The 16797-nt window shown below is 50.3% G+C and overlaps 1 protein-coding gene across 4 annotated transcripts in view; it reads left to right on the top strand.

Annotated features, from left to right (window-relative positions):
- Positions 1 to 6872: 6872 nt before the first annotated feature.
- Positions 6873 to 16797, top strand: part of APOL5 (apolipoprotein L5) — a 17704-nt gene continuing 7779 nt past the window's right edge. Inside the window, exons 1-2 of one of the 4 annotated variants that reach the window (XM_023757223.1) lie at positions 6873 to 6967; positions 11003 to 11104. In XM_023757223.1, coding sequence (XP_023612991.1) covers positions 11074 to 11104 — 31 coding nt within the window. In that variant the 5' untranslated portion in view covers positions 6873 to 6967; positions 11003 to 11073. Of the gene's footprint in view, positions 6968 to 7154; positions 7481 to 11002; positions 11105 to 16797 lie in introns of those variants that run through there. The other 3 variants (XM_023757222.1, XM_023757225.1, XM_023757224.1) reach the window with 3 other exon arrangements.

Below are 16797 nucleotides of genomic sequence, written 5' to 3'. Positions count from 1 at the left end.
GAACCCTTAGATCGTTTCAAATTTCTTACTATACATGGTGGCAGAATGAGAATATGGTTTATGCCAAAACGCTGCTGCAGTATAATTAGAACTCTTTTCTGAAAGTAGAATCTCTGAACCGGGGATACCGCAAACACAAAACGACCTCATGAATGGACAGGAGGAGTCCCCCCACCCCCGCACCTTCCCCCCACATTACATTACATTAGGGAAACAATTGTTGGAAATTAGGAACGATTGTACAGGGGGAGGGGAAAGACGTCACATCAACATTTTGGATACACCTGCCAGTCTTGCGATCTAGGGCCGCTAAACAGCCGTAACCCCGCGCCTCCGCCGGCGTGTTTTCAGCTTTTGTTGCTCTCAGTTCCTTGTTTTAATTTTTGAATGAGCATGACTGTAAGAAAAACAGCTTTCTGCACATTTACATTGATCTCTTAGTGTATGAGCACCCTTACAGTTCCGAATAAACATTATCCGTAATAAACACGGCATGTAACATAGATAGTCATCAGCTTGGGGATTTGCTTGTTTCGTGGCATGTCTTGGAGTATGGAACAAAAAGGATGAATTAGAGAAAGGAGCTTTGAGACTCACCTCTGACCCTCATTTTGCCTGGCGTGTCTGAGCTTTGGTTTCTGCAGCCTGAAGTCAGTGTCACCTGAATGAAACCTGCCTCTCCACGTGGGCGCGGATGGCGGAGCCCCCACTCTAAGGGATGGCAGTCTGGTAGGAAATATCGCCGACAGACCTTCAGAACCCTGATAAGACGTTTGAGCCAAATCAAAGGAGGTGGGAGAGGTTCATTCTTCCCTCTTCTCTCATTCTCAGATTGTCTTCCAGGAGGGGCAGAAGCTCCTGAACTAACTCCTCCTCCTCCTCTGCCTGGCCCCACCCACTCTGCCTGGCCCCACCCCCACTGCCTGGCCCCCACCCCTCTGCCTGGCCCCACCTCCTCTGCCTGGCCTCACCTCCTCTGTCTGGCCCCACCCCCGTTGCTTGGCCCCACCCCCTCTGTCTCTCTAGCCCCACCCCTGCTGCCTGGCCCCACCTCCTCTGTATGGCCCCACCGCCTCTGCCTGGCCCCACCCCTTCTGTCTGGCCTCACGCCCCCCCCCACCCCCGCTGCCTGGCCCCTCCCCCTTCCTGGCTCAGCCTGGGCAGCTCTCCTGCGGGCTCCCTCCCTGCCAAGCCTCCAGCCACAAGCTGCTCTCATGGCTCCGTCTCCTCTCTGAAGCATCATCTGCTCCACCTGGGTCCTGGCGAACAAATGCCTCACCTCCCATCGCCACTAGTTACTACATCTTCACTCCTCACCAGAGGAAGCCCAGTACCTCTCCAAGCTACTCAGGGCAGCCCAACCCACCCCTGTCCTCTCCTTCTGGGTGGAGTGGGGTGCCCCGAGGGGGTGCCCTGAGGGGGTGCCGGGCCTACGGTGGTCAGGCAGACCACGAGTTCTGAGGAAGCTGTCCATTCTCACATGTAGTATGTTTTATGAAGAAGAGGAAGAAGCACAGATTCCAATGAAAGCGGAGCAATCAGCTCTCAGACGCCCCCTGACACCACACCCAACACTGTGAGGCTGTGCCGGAGGGGGGGACCTTTCAAAGCGGCTAGTGAATTTGTCCTGCCCATGCTGAGGTCTGTGAGCTCGGGTGGCCCACTTCCTGCCCGTGCTGAGGTCTGTGAGCTCAGGTGGCCCGCTGTCCTGCCCATGCTGGGGTCTGTGAGCTCAGGTGGCCCCTGTCCTGCCCGTGCTGAGGTCTGTGAGCTCAGGTGGCCCGCTGTCCTGCCCGTGCTGAGGTCTGTGAGCTCAGGTGGCCCGCTGTCCTGCCCATGCTGGGGTCTGTGAGCTCAGGTGGCCCCTGTCCTGCCCGTGCTGGGGTCTGTGAGCTCAGGTGGCCCCTGTCCTGCCCGTCCGGCTTTTCCCAGACCACCCTCTCCAGCCATGAGCTTCAAGTGGCTCTTGAGTTTGTGATGAAATGCAAGGTGTTGTCACCCATAAGTCACACTCTCTTGGGTCTAAAATCTGACTTTCAACCAAAAGAAAACCAAAAGGCCACTGTGTTCAGTCAGTGCCCAGTGTCACATTCAAAGAAAGTATGTCAGAAAGCAATTTGAACCCTTTCTTGGTCTTTCAAGAAAACGAGGAAGCAAGAGGGAGGAAGGGAGAGATATTCTCTTTTTTTTTAATCTTTACTGTTGAAAGTATTACATGTGTCCCCCTTCTCCCCATTGACCTCTCCCAGCCCGCCCCTGCCCCCCACCCCAGGCCTTCGCCACCCTATTGTCTGTGTCCATGGGTTACGCATATATGCATACAAGTTCATTGGTGGATCTCTTCCCACCCACCCACCCACCCTACCCCCCCTTTTCTCTGAGGTTTGACAGTCTGTTCAGGAGAGATATTCTTAATTCATGGCCACAATGCAGCTACACAAATCACAGGGCAAAACTGGCCTTCCTTTCTCTGAGAGGCAAGCTCACGCAGACCAGTACTGTTCAATATGGCGGCCACTAATCGAGTGGCCATGGAGCCTTGGAAATGTGGCAAGTCCAAGCTAAGGTGTGCTACGAGTGTGAAATACACACTAGACTTTAAAGACTGAGGAAGGAAAAATATATAAAGTATCTAATTAATCATGTTAATAATTTTAATTGATCACATACTGCTTTAAATACAATATAATGTGACTATAGAAAATGTTCACTTACATACGTGGCTTGCATTATGGTTGTATTGGACAGCACTAATGTAGACAATCCAATTTCAAAAATGAAGGTAATTTGAATAAGTTGGGGCTCATGGGGCTAATAAATAGCACCTCCTTTCCTCCCATCCAAGTTTAGATCCAATGATGATGTGGACCAGGAGACGGGCAGGTGGAGGGAAAAGTACCCACTTGATTAAAGTTGTGGAGGGAAGCGGCTTTGGGTTGAGCAAGTTGGCTGCTAATACTTCACTCCTGAACCAGACGGCCCTCGCCCCCTGCCACACGCAATACGGGACGATGTCAGGCCAGCCTCGCAGCTTGGGAGCACAGCACCCTGGGTGCTCACAGAAGGCCAGCGGGTCCAAGTCAATGTCAGTTCCTTCCGGCCAACTTGCCCGCCATGAAAGCTGCCCATGCTCCCTTGGAGTTGGTCAGCAAGAGCACGGAGAGAGGCCAGGAGTGTGCTTGGACGAAATCCCTCCACATGGAGACAGGAGTAGGAAGTAAGTGATCCTTTTGTGCTTCCTAACCTTCGTTTAATAATGCATTGACCTTTAAGTCCCTGGTCAGCAGGGGGCAATCAACCATCTGGCAGAACAGCTCTGCTCTCAGCTTGACCCAATCGCTGGTCAGTGCCAGTCACTTCTGCGGTCGGAATTGTCCTGGGTCTGCTGATGGGCAGCGAAAATTTGCCACCAAGAAGTTTCAGGATGGACCAGATCAGCACATGAATGAACCCCAAGGCCTGTCTTCTCCCATTCCCAATCCCAGCTGCTATTAAGCCACAGCCAATATCTCGTCAGAGACTTTGCAATGAGATCAAGATTTAGCATAAAGATAGTCCAACACTAAAAGGCCAACAGGAAGAGGCCATATTGCATATAAACTGCCTCCCATTGCAAACGTCCCAGGGAGAAATATTAAGATTCGATTTCCTTGCAAATTAAAGTTGAAGGGAATTAGTCCGAAATCAAATTGCGCTGCCCTCGTGAGTTAAAAGCTCAAAGAAATCAAACTCTTTTAAAGCCCAAAAGCATCAAAATCCAGAATCAAATTCTCTTTTAGAATCCAATGCAATTTTTAAAGTGAAAAAAGAAAAAAAAAAATCATCCTCCCTAAAGTCTTATTTTGTCCAGTTCCAGCTAACGTTTTAAACTTAGGAATCATTTCAAATACAGAGAAGAGTTCGAGAAGAGTACAAAGAACTCCCAGACTCACAACCACTAAGGTTCTGTCCCTGTGCCAGGTATCCATTCACTGCACCTCAGCTTCAAATCCACCCTTGAGTGCTTGGCCTTGAGTGCACGGCTGTGACCTTGGAGCTGGACTCTCTTGACCTTTTTCCTTTGGGCCTGGCTCCATGTTGAGCTTTGCCAGTAGAGGGTGCACTGCAGGGGGAGGAGGCTCTGGTATGAACTTTCCTGCTCCTACCCCTGCTCAGCAGCCATCGGGTGGAAGACCAGTGGGTATCGCCTCCAGTGAGTTCAACAGCACCCCCAGCGGCCTTCTTCGGGGGGCACCGTGGGCACTCCCTGGGAACCGTCCAGCCCAGGCTTTCCCTGAAGGTGGCGCCTGCCCATTGGACCCCCTCTACCCCCTGAATTTTGCTGCCGCCCCCCAGGGGCCAGGTTCCTCCTTATAGCCGTGGCCTGCAGAAACCTCAGCAAACCTCTTTGCCTACATTCCTTTTAAAAAATGTGTTATTAAGGGCGGGGGGGAAAAAAGGACACTTATGTAATACCCTTTGTAATACTTTTAGCGAAAAATAAATTTTTTTAAGAAAAAAAAAATAAATAAAAAATAAAAAATGTGTTATTTATAAAATCTATCACCCTTATCTGGGTGCAGTCACAGTTTGGTATCTGAATTCTCCAATGGTGGGAGAGCTTCTGTGGCGAACACAGCCCGTGCAGTGAGGCCTGCCCAGGGAGGCCTGCCCAGCGAGGCTCTGGAGCCCATGGGCAAGTCTGAGGCTTCAGGGTTGGCCCCTCTGTTGTTCCAGAAGATGGATCAAAAGAATATTTTAAGAAAAGAGGAACCGAATTTGGGGCAGCTGAATGAACACAACCTACCGGTCTGTGGCGCTTACAATTTTTTTGAAACTGGATAAATGCAATCCCCTTTCTCTTTTTAAAACATGTGGAGAAGTGTACATAACACCACATGGACCGTTTAAAGTCCATTTCAGCGCTGAGCAGCCATCACCGCCATCCACTCCAGGGCTTGCTTCATCTCGCACAACCGAAACTGTGCCCATTCAACACGTGTCCGTGGCACTTCGTGTTTGTCGACCAGGGGGTCATCCGGGGATGAAAACAGAGGCCAGGGCAGAAACCGGCAGGGGTCAAGTCAGCGGGCCGGGAGCCACTGTCAAAAGCCTTGCCTGGAACTCGAGAGCCACAGGGACCTGGACGAGGGTTCCTTGCCCACGAGCTACTCAAGTTGGACCCGGCACTGGCAGGCAGCGGTGGCCGAGGCGGCAGCACCTCCTGGGAGTGTGGCCAGAAACTCAGACGGTCAGGCCTTTTCCAAGACCTACGGAGCCCAAATCGGCAATCAGATGAGGCCCCAGGACTTGGGGACACATGAAGTCTGAGAAGTGCTGGTGTGTGCGATGTGCTGGTGTATTTGTCTTCAGGGTCACGTCCTGCTTTATAAATATCATGACTGAAAAGAAAGCAAGGGCAGTAGGGCCGTGCCTGGACAAGGTCCTGTGCCAAGTAAATACACTCTTTCCTCAGAGCTGTGGACCATCATAGTTTAATTGGGAGGAGAAACCCAAATAGTTCTGTGCCTCCTCCTACCTGGTGATAAGCGGTTACTCATTTATCAAGCCTTTTGTCCTCTGTCCTCACGGAGCAGCAGACGGCGGTCAGTGTGGCCTGGACTCTGGAAACCTGGCTCAAGGCTGCCTCATCCCATCTGCCTGAAATTCCAAAGTAGAGAGACGCGCCTTTACGTGTGGGGACCCAGCACAGAAGCAAAAGGCAGACCAAGTGAAGGGAGGGTCCCCGGCATCCACATACCGAGCCCACAGCGTGAGACCCAAGTCCTCCGCCTGCGCGCACTGTGCTTCTCTGGGCTGTCAAATGCAAGAGACATACATGCACTCACCTCACAAGGTTGTTTGGAGCAAATTCGAGGAAATGAATGTGAAGTCCTTTATGAAATAACTAGAGGCCCGGTGCACAAAATTCGTGCATGGGGGTGGGAGGTATCCCTCAGCCCAGCCTGCACCCTCTTGCAGTCCAGGACCCCTCAGGGGATGTCCGTATGTCCACTCCCTTGGGGAGTGGGCTTAATCCAGGAGTGGGCAAACTTTTTGACTCGAGGGCCACAATGGGTTCTTAAACTGGACCGGAGGGCCGGAACAAAAGCATGGATGGAGTGTTTGTGTGAACTAATATAAATTCAAAGTAAACATCATTACATAAAAGGATACGGTCTTTTTTTTTTTTAGTTTTATTCATTTCAAACGGGCCAGATCCGGCCCGTGGGCCGTAGTTTGCCCACGGCTGGCCTAAGCCGACAGTTGGAAATCCCTCTCGCAGTCTGGAACCCCTCGCTCCTTACTGCCTGCCTGCTCGCTGCTCCTTACCACCACTGAGAAACTTGGACTCCTTCCTTTGCAGCCACACAGCTGTCACACGCCAGGCAGTCACTCAGAAATATCTTGGCATCAGCCAACTTATGGAGTTCTCCCTTCTCTCCGTTCTCCTGAGCTGAACTTCGAACGTTGACTGCGGCATTCTCTTGGTCATCGTTTTTGTTTTGTTTTTCCAAAACGTTACAAAGTTTATATGACTATAACATACAAAGATGCAGCTTCCTTTGTAGGAACAGGAAGGAAGGGGTGGTTAAGTAAGTCACACGGAGCTGCAGCAAACACCAGCTGTGGGGAGGGCCAAGGGGGAGAGGAGGTTGGCACTGGGGCTGAGGCCCTAGAGCCGTTGCAGGAGAAGCAGGGATCCCCTCTGAGTGCCGCGTTCTGAGGCTGAACTAAGCGGTCAAGCTGAGGCAGAGGTGGGTGCCATATCAGCCATCTTTGGTGCTGATGACCCTTTCGCACCCCAGCTCTGTTATAAAACCCCAGAGCCCTGGATTCCAAAGGCCCCATCCAGAGCAGAGGCCCTGGGAGGGGTGAGAGGAAGTGAGCAGGGCAGTTTGAAGATACTGGGAGTCTCCAGAGGGGAGGGCACCCTCCTCTGTCCCTGCTGTGGCTTTGGCTGCCCTGCTCACTCCTGACACCACACGTGAGTTGGGGAGGGGTCCGTGAAACATCTCAGTTCCTGGCCCCCACAGGCCTCCTTTCCATCCAGGCCTGCCTGCCTGCCTCCCTCCCTCCCTTTCTTCCTCTTCCTTTTCCTCTTCCACAGCAGGGAGGGGGCAAGGCGGGGGAAGCTCCACCCGCTGCCCGCCCTGAGGCCTCATTCTGAGAGAGGCTCCAAGAGCTCCAGCTGGGAGTGAGGGAAAGGAAGGGAGAAAAGGCTGTGAGCCGGTGGGCGCTGTGTGTGCCTGTGCCTGTGCGGTTGTGAGTGTGAGTGCCGGGCACTCTCTCTCCTGGTGCCCCGGCAGAGGGGCCTGCGCCACGGTGCTGTGGTGCCCCAGGACTCACTGCCACCGCGGCCTGGAGAGGAAGAGGGACTTGGGACACCTTTGGGAGGCAGTTTGAAGATACTCGGAGTCTCCAGAGGGAAGGGCACCCTTCTCCATCCCTGCTGTGGCTTCTGTGGCTTTGGGTGCCCTGCTCACTCCTGACACCACACGTGAGTTGGGGAGGGGTCCGTGAAACATCTCAGTTCCTGGCCCCCACAGGCCTCCCTTCCATCCAGGCCTCTTCGGGCCCAGTCTGTTTTGTTTCCATCTCTCCATCCCACTCTCTGTCTCTCTTTTTCTCAGAAGTCCTCCAGGCCTGCCTTTCTCCCTCCCTTTTTCCTCTCTCTCTCTCTCTCTCTCTCTCTCTCTCTCTCTCTCTCTCTCTCTCTCTCCTTTTTCCCCAGCTGGGAGGGGCTGGGACTGGGACTGGGGCTGGTGCAGGCAGCTTCACCCTCTTCCCACCCTGAGGCCTCATTCTGAGAAATGCTCAGAGAGAGCGAGCTGGGAGGTAGGGAAAGAAAGGGGAAAAGGCTGTGAGCTGTGGGCCTGAAGGAATGACTGCCACCAGGGGCGCTCCAAGGGCGGGATCTTCCCACAGGCCTTGCCGGAAACAGCTCAGGGAGGCGCCTCAGGGCCAGTGGGACTGACGGAGGGACTGACGGAAGTGGGGATGTGGCATGGAGGTGGTGCCTGCGCCTGTGGGCCATCAGGAGCGCTCACAGCCGCTGCCACTATGTGGGGAGTACAGGCTGCCCTCCGCCAGGCCCCGCCTCCCCCGCCCCCATCCACTGCCACAAGTCCCCGCCCACTGGAGCCTGCTGCGGGGCATAGCCTGGCATTCAGTCATTTCTCTGGTCCTTTGGATGTTAAGGAACCTGGCTCTCGTGGGGAGGGGTGGGATCAAAGGGATTTGTCTCTGCTTCCTTTTGTTTAACTGCAGTGTCTTCAAACTGAAGGGTGTAGGTTCTGAATAAAAAGCCAAGAAGAGAGAAGCATTATGAGTTTCTAGATAAATTCTAAAAAGCAAATGTAAGATGCTATCAATCAAAATATCTCTACTTCTATGTGCCTAAGAACGAAGAGCGTGTCACAAAAATCTTCCTTACAGCTTTTATAGGCACTGCTCCAATATCTGTGCTGTCACATCCCCCAGGTTTCTTCTCTGGAGAATCCAATCAGCACACGGAGCCCTGATTCCGTACGTTCTGGCCGAAGTTTTCAGCACTTTGTTTTCACATCATTCGCTCACTTTCTTCATCTGTCTTCGGTATTGCTTTTTAAATTTTTTTAAAAATAGGGTCTCTTTTTAAAGAGACCTGCAACCAAGGTACATGCCCTTGGCCAGAATCGAACCTGGGACCCTATCCATTGCTCTATCCATTGAGCCAAACAAGCCAGGGTGTGTACTATTAGACTTTTGTGACTGGCTTACTTCACTCAGTTCTGTTGAAATGACTTTCTTGGACAAAGATGGAGCTGCTCCTGTCTGGGGTGCCGCGTCAGCAAAACTCAGATAACCTTCCTGCTCCTGTAGGTGCCCTGCTGGGCCAGACACAGCCGATCCCCAAACATCAACACCTCTGGGCCCTCTCACCCTGAACAAGGTCCACTGTGCAGCCCCAGCCGATCAGATCTTGTCTGTCTGTCTCTTCCTTGTTCCTCTTTTTTTACCCAATCAGAGCTGCCTGCCTTCCACTCACTGTGCATTTCTCCGAATGGAGACGGTCTGCTTCATGAAATGCTATAAAGTTTGTTTGTAAAAAAGACCCAAATTGTCTTCCTTAATCTTTTTTTTTTAAACATCAGTTAACATGATGTCTCCAAGGTTCATCCATGTTACAGCATTATCAGAATTTCATCCCTTCTTAAGGCTGAATAATATCCTATTGCAGATATATTCCACATTTTATCTAGCCATTCATCCATGAATGGACATTCGGGCTGTTTCTACCTTTTAGCTATTGTGAATAATGCTGCTATGAACATGGACGCACACATATCATATCTGTCATGTCTACTTTCAATCCTTTTGGGTGTGTTCCCAGAAGTGAAATTGCTGGATTATATGGTAATGCTATCTTTATTTTTTTAAGTAACCTCCGTAGTGTTGGCAGTGGCTACACCATTTTATATTCTCACAAGCAGTGCACCAGGGTTTCAGTGTCTCCACAATCTCATCAGCGTTTGTTACTTTCTGTGTGTTTTGGTTTATTATAGGCATCCTAATGGGGTGAGGTGGTAGCTCACTGTGGTTTTGACTTGCATTGCCCTAAGTCAGCGGTTCTCAACCTGTGGGTCGCCAACTTGTGGGTCGCTACCCTTTCACAGGGGTCGCCTAAGACCATCGGAAAACACATATATAATTACATATTGTTTTTGTGATCCATCACTATGCTTTAATTATGTTCAATTTGTCACAATGAAAATACATCCTGCATATCAGATATTTACATGACGATTCATAAAAGTAGCAAAATTACAGTGATAAAGTAGCAACGAAAATAATTTTATGGTTGGGGGTCACCACAACGTGAGGAACTGTATTAAAGGGTCGCAGCATGAGGAAGGTTGAGAACCACTGCCCTAAGTGCTTAGTGGTGCTGAGCATCTTTTCATGTGCTTCTTCTTGGCCATTTGTGTATCTTCTTTGGAGACATGCCTGTTCAGGTCCTTTGCCCATGTTTTTAACCGGGTTGGTTGTTTTTATTATTGTTGAGTTAATATGTTTGTGGAGACCTTATGTTGGCGACTGTTTTGTGTGGACGACCTATTGGTGGGAGATTCAAATAAGGAAGCATCCAGGGCCGTGTCCTGGCACAGCTGCTCCTTCTGACGTGGGGCCTTCGACTTGAGATTCAGTCGTCCCTTCTCCCAGGCAAAGGCACTGGTCAGCTTTCAGACTGTTCCCAGTGTAGCTGCTGTCCTCCCTCTGTCTCAGGGACAAAGTGCATCCTACAAATATGGCTGTTTCTCCTTTACTCCCGTCTTCACGGTTTCTTGGAACCAATCCAGGCTAGCGCCAACCCGCACACCTTATTCTTACTATTTGAAAAAGGGACGTCAGTTTTGCGCTTTGCGAAAACCCCTCCCCTTGAACAGGGCCTTTCCCCTAAAATCTGTAGCCATTGCCCACCTTTTCCGAAATCTGCAATTACCGGCATCCTGTCCCCTCGTCCTCCCAAAGCCTTGCTCCCGTCGCTTTCGGCATCCTTTTAACCTATTTGACCTACTCTTTTTTTTTTTTTTAGCCTATTCTTCCTAGTTTCTAATAGATGGTGCTTCTATCATTTTTGTTGATCTTGGACAATTGCCAAGAGAGGAGAAACTGATAACTTGGTCCATTCATCTTCACCCCAGGCGTTCACACAAAACGTTCTGAGCATCACCGTCACACTACACGGCAGACAGGAAGGAGACATGGCGTGAGGAGAATTAGACCGGTTTCCTCCCTCCGCCTCTCCTACCTCTTGGACCACTTCCTCTGACAGCCTTTAAAGATTCCTTTTATTCCTCATTCCCTCGACACTGTTGGCATTCCCCAGGGCTCCCCTCTCAGCTCGCTTTCCCACTGAGCTCACCGTCTCCCGTGGATTTTGCATGTTTTGAATCCCAGGTCCGCGTCTCTAGGTCTCAGCTCTGTATGAAGCCGCCGCCCTCCTGAGTGACGGCGGGTCTGCTTTCATCTTTACCAGGTGAGGCGGCGTCTCTTCTGGCCCAGACCCGTCGGCACCTTTACAGAAGCACAAGGAGCCCTAGAGGCGCCATGGCCATGGTCCCAGCTGGAATCCGCTCAGGTAACCCTCCCCTCTCCTCCGCAGTTTCTTCTGACCACAGGTCACCATCTCAACCGGGAACGGGGGACCCTGGAGATTGGGAAGTGGGTGAGGGTCCAGGTCCCACTCCTGCCGTATTTCCCATGAAGTCTGCTCACACTCCTCCCCCAATTAGAGGCATCTCATCCTGGGTCCCTTAGACACAAAGACCATATTTTGTGAGCCCCAAATCAGAATACATACTCAGATCACCCCCTCCAGCCCCTGTGACCCTCAGCTGGCAGGCTCTATGGTCAGGTCGGAGGTCATCCTGTGGCTGTGCAGTCAGGACCCCCCGAAGTCCCTGAACTTGGCCTTGGGCCAGCCACACCTCCTCACTCAGTGTCCTTGCCAGAGACCATGGTGAAGGGAAACCAGGGCAGCACCTCCTACTCTTCTGGGGGGGCCTGGATCCCCGGAGCACAGCCCTTTGGCAAATGGATTTAATTATAAGATTTAACCCCAGAGAGCCTCTTCCTCCCTCTAAACCCAAACTCAGATCTCAGGGGACGGGCTTCCAGCTGATGAGCTTCGAGGGCCCAACTGAGAGATGAGGGGGCAAGACGGACAAGCTGGGGCCAGCTCACCCTTCTCCTGGGAGGAGAGAGGACAGAGAGGGCAGGGCCGTGTGCATCACTGCACCGGCTTCGGACACAGGGGGGTCCGCCTGTGCCAGGCGTGTCCCTCGTGCCAGGGAATCTAAACCAAGCAGGGAGGACGGTGCCCTCTTTGGGAGATGAGGCGAGGCGAGGCCAGAAGGCTCGTTATTCCTTCTCCCAGATAATGTGATTTTATGAGCTTTCCCAGAGGAAGACTCACTTAAAAAAAAAAATCCTCATCTGAGGATATTTTTCCATTGGTTTTTAGAGAGAGTGGAAGAGAGGGAAAGGCAGGGAGAAACATGGATATGAGAGAAACACATGGATTGGTTGCCTCCTGCACACACCCTGACCAGGGCCTTGGCCAGGGAAGAGCCTGCAACACAGGTACGTGCCCTTGGCCGGGATTGAAGCCGGACGCTTGGGTCTGCAGGGCCACGCTCTACCCACTGAGCCAAACCGGCTAGGCCTGGAAGATTCACTTTTAACTACAGAAATGTGATGGGATACGGAACATGATGGTTCGTGAAAGTGGATATGAAAGTGATGAAACACCAGTCAGGGTTCTGTTGACGTCTAATCCAGGTGTAAATGCCAAAGGCTCCCACTGGAAGGAACGGCTCGGTTTTTGCGGAGACCCCGTTTCCCTCTGCTCTGCCAACCTCAGTCCATTCACTCCCCACATAGCCCTCCCCCAGATAAAGTGGAGTCACCCCCCCCCCCCCCCCCACCGCCAGGATCTGTTCTAGGCCAGAACAGGGGAGAGAGTCAGCTATGACTTTCAACATAAACAACTTAGTATCATGAACTCTGAGCCTTTAGCTAATGTGCCCTCCGCAAAGGACAGTGGAGATAGGAAAGCAGACACCCGCCCTCCCAGAGCCGTCGAGGGGCCACTGCACAGCACTCAGCTGAGCCCTACACTGGGCCTGTCTGGGCAGAGCAAAGAAACAAAAAACAGAACTCCTCAGCTAATGTGCCTCAAATCAAAGTGGAACAATGGCAATAAAGAACAACCATTAATAGCAGTAATAAGTAGATGGTATCAAATTGAGTCAAAATCAGATTTGAATAATTTTTTGCAAACAAGAGATATCCTGAAATAAAGATAATGCAGAGGGCCAAAATAACAGTTTAGAAAAACATGTCGTGTGCACATTTTTAAAAGATGACAGTATTCATATTTAAAACTAGTGGCCCAGTGCATGAAATTTGTGCACGTTAAAAGGGAGTTCATTAGAGGAAATATCTTAATATTGCTATTTGCCCTTTCTCTATAATAGAAGTGTCAGAGATGAAAGAAAATTAGTAAAATGTATATGAAAATCTCCCTCCTGTCAGAGTCTGGGGTGCACCACAGGACCCAGAGTCAAGTCTCCGCCCACCCACCCGTGCCTCGAAATTGCACGAGACCCAGACCCGGCCAGCCCCACCCCCATTGGGCGAGACCCAGACCCAGCCGGCCCTACCACCATCAAGCCCCACCGGGAAAGGGGTGCAGCGTCAGGTCCTGCCAAGTGGAGGGGGCACAGCCTCAGGTCCCCCGGCCCCAGTGCTGGGGCGGGGGTCGTAGCCTGAAGTACCCGGGCCTGGCACCAGGGTGGGGGTGTGTGGCCTGAAGTCCCCTGTCAAACCCCGATGGGTGTGGGTACGGCCTGAGGTCCCCTGTCAAGCCCCACTGGGCAGGGAGCATGGCCTAAGGTCCCCTGCCCTGGCCTGGTGCCATGCAGCCTCAGATCCCTGCTGTTCAGTCATTTGGTCGTCCCTCACTAACCCCCCTGCTGGCCTGGTCGCCCCACGCAGCCTGCTGTTCAGTAGTTTGGTCATCCCTCACTAACCGCCCCTGCTAGCCTTGTCACCCCATGCAGCCTGCTGTTTGGTCGTTACTGTTACTGTGATGGCATCCCGAACCATTTGTATATTCCTCTATTATTAGTACAGATGCCTTTTGTGTCTTTCCATGTGCTCACCAGCGCCCCCTGCGCACTGTGCTTCCTGTAGGAGTTGGAGATTTTATGTTAAAAGAATGAGGAATGAAGATGCCTTATTATTAAATTCTTGTATTTTAATGGTTTTTATTACAAAAGTAGCATGTTTGGTGAATCCTTCCAGAATGTTTCCCTAGTCCTATACCACATACATAATACTTAAAAAAAAAATCAAGATCATATTCTTCATTCCCCGCCTCTCCCCTTCCTTTAACTTAATATATCCGAGGTCTCATTCCTGGTCTGTTTGGATAGATTTGCCTCATTCTTTTTCACATCCTAAGCCTTTATCTCATATTGGTGTACTTTCCTGTAAACCGTCTCCCTACATGGATATTTCAAATCGTGTCCACTTGTTTTCACCACTTCAAGGACCTGGTGGGCAGCCTTGCACGTGTCTCTGTGTACACGCCAGTGTGTTTGCGTGGCATGAACGTCTACAGGGTGGTGCCGAGGTTCGGGCCTGTGTGCATTATGTTACCTGATATTCCGAACCGTCCTCCCAAAGGCTTCTATTCCAGGCTCCAGCCACGGGTCTGAGAACACACCCTCCCCTCTCTCAGCGCAGGATGCTCCTGGCATCCTTTTAACTTCTGCCAAAGTGACCAATGAAGTGGCGTCTCGCTGTGGTCTGCATTTGCATTTTCTGGCGTCTCACGATGTTAAACATCTTTTCATGTGTTTATCGGCCATTGTCTTTCTTCTTCTGTGAAACACCTTTCCAAAGAACATGAGAAGTCCCTGTTTATAGAAAATGAGAACCAAGTGCAGTTTGAAAGAGTAGGGATTTTGTTATTGCTTCTTCTTCTTTTTTAATGCTATGTTTCTTTTTTTTTAAAGATATTTTTATTTATTTTAGAAAGGAAGGGGGAGGGAGAGAGATAGAAACATCAGTGATGAGAGAGAATCAGTGATTGGTTGCCTCCTGCACGATCGGGGATCAAGCCCACAACCCGGGCATGTGCCCTGACAGGAATCAAACCCTGACCTCCTGGTTCATAGGTTGACGCTCAACCACTGAGCCACTGCCGCTGGGCTTGTTATTGCTTCTTTACTCCTCAAGGTGGCGTGGCTCACGGTCAAAGAGTTCGATTCCCGAGGCCATGGTTCAATTCCCAGTCAAGGCACATGCCCAGGTTGTGGGCTCAATCCCCTGTGTGGTGCATGCAGGAGGCAGTGGATCAATGATTCTCTCTCATCATTGATGTTTCTGTCTCTGTCTCTCTCTCCTTTTCCCTCTCTGAAATAAATAAAAAATATATTTTTTAAAAAAGGACAGGTGTGTGGGAGAGACAGGTTTCAGGCTCAGTGAAGAGAAATGGAGTCATGTTTATTACTCACATTAAAAACTTTAAAAAGTTAAAAGCATCCCAGGAAGATGTGGCAAACGGAAAGAAACCTGCAAGCTCTTTTGGAATTTCAGAAAACAAGCAACCTTCATGTCATATAAATTGTTCCAGAAATGTGTTATTGCCTATATTCTACGAAGTTTTCAGGAAAGAAAACTATAGTTCAATATCATTTATGACTCTAAGACAAACATAATGAATACGATACTAGAACATATAAATCTGTAATATACTGATGCAAAAATCTGCAATGGTTTCCATGGAATTTAAGAATAATTCAATATATGGAAATTTATGCACATAAGACACTCTACTCATGGGATAAATAAAAAAAGGAAAATTATGATAATCTCATTAGAGTCTAAAAACTCAGCACCTCATCCTAATAAAAATACGGAAATATAGGAATGAAACGTACTGCCTTAGGTGAAAGAGTGTTTTTGTAAACCAACTGCCAATAGTAAAATACTGGAGTCAATTTCATAAAATTAAATAATTTAAGAATTCAAGCTAGCCTAGTGAGATATGGAACCAAAATAAGAAAAAGAAGTATTGAAAAAAATAGGAAAGAAACCCAACACTATGTATTCTTGAGTTTTTCATTTACTCACTATTGCAAGGAGTGAAAATTCAGTGAAGCCCAGAGGAGTACGAAGAATGAATTCTGTTTCTACAGAGTAACCCGCACAAGTTAGAAAACACAATAGTAAGAGACAGTAGGAAACAACGTTGGCATGGGATGTGAAGCAGCGACAAATCTTACGTAAAGGGAAGAGAGAGAATAGCATCCTGAGAGGCCATATTGCCTTGCTGGGCAGGAGGGGATGCAGTAGACCATGGGTTTAATTAGGATCTATCCTTCTCAAAGGCACATGTTTGTCAATACGATAACAGCAAGAAACTTCCTTCCTCAAGTTTAACTAGAAATATAAGCAGCTCCCCAGGCCCTGCACGCGGAACTGCAAGCAGACAGAAAGCAGAGGTGGGCGTGGGAGCCAATCTCTGGCCCAGTCACTAGCCAACATGGAGACAGTAACCAGGACAGGGTCAGTGCCATCATATGAAGGACTCACATGATTGACAAACACATGAAGACCCCACTGTGTCACAGAAGGGAGTGTGTCTATAAACATGAAGGCAGGCCCCTGTTTTTTTTTTTTTAATTTTGTTTTATTGCTTAAAATATTACAAAAAGTAGTACATATGTCTACTCCCCCCCCCTTGTCATTCCCCCGTCCTCCCCTACCCCCCAGTGTCTTGTGTCCATTGGTTATGCTTATATGCACGCATACAAGTCCTTTGATCTCTTACCCCACTCCCGAAACCCTCCCCAGCCTTCCTGCTGTAGTTTGACAGTCTGTTCGATGTTGCTCAAGGCTGGCCCCACTTGATGAAAGAGCAGAGTCATCCTATATAATAAAGATGTAATATGCAAATTAACCCTCACACCATCACAAGATGGCTGCCTACCACCAGGCCGGCAGGGGGGTTAGTGAGGGACGACCAAACCATTGAACAGCAGGCTGTGTGGGGCAACCAGGCCAGCAGGGGGGCCATGAGGGGTGACCAGGCCAGCAGGGGGGGCAGTTGGGGGTGATTAGGCTGGTGGGGAGGCAGTGAGGGGCGATTAGGCCGGCAGGGGGGGCAGTTGGGGGAGACCAGGTTGGCAGGGGGGACAGTTAAGGGCGATCAGGCTGGTTGAGGGGGGCAGTTTGGGCTGACCAGCCCAGTGGGGAAGG

Source organism: Myotis lucifugus, unplaced genomic scaffold, assembly GCF_000147115.1.
Source record: "Myotis lucifugus unplaced genomic scaffold, Myoluc2.0 scaffold_103, whole genome shotgun sequence".
NCBI lineage: Eukaryota > Metazoa > Chordata > Mammalia > Chiroptera > Vespertilionidae > Myotis > Myotis lucifugus.
Note: the sequence above shows the minus strand (reverse complement) of the source record. Positions and strands in the feature narration are given on the sequence as shown.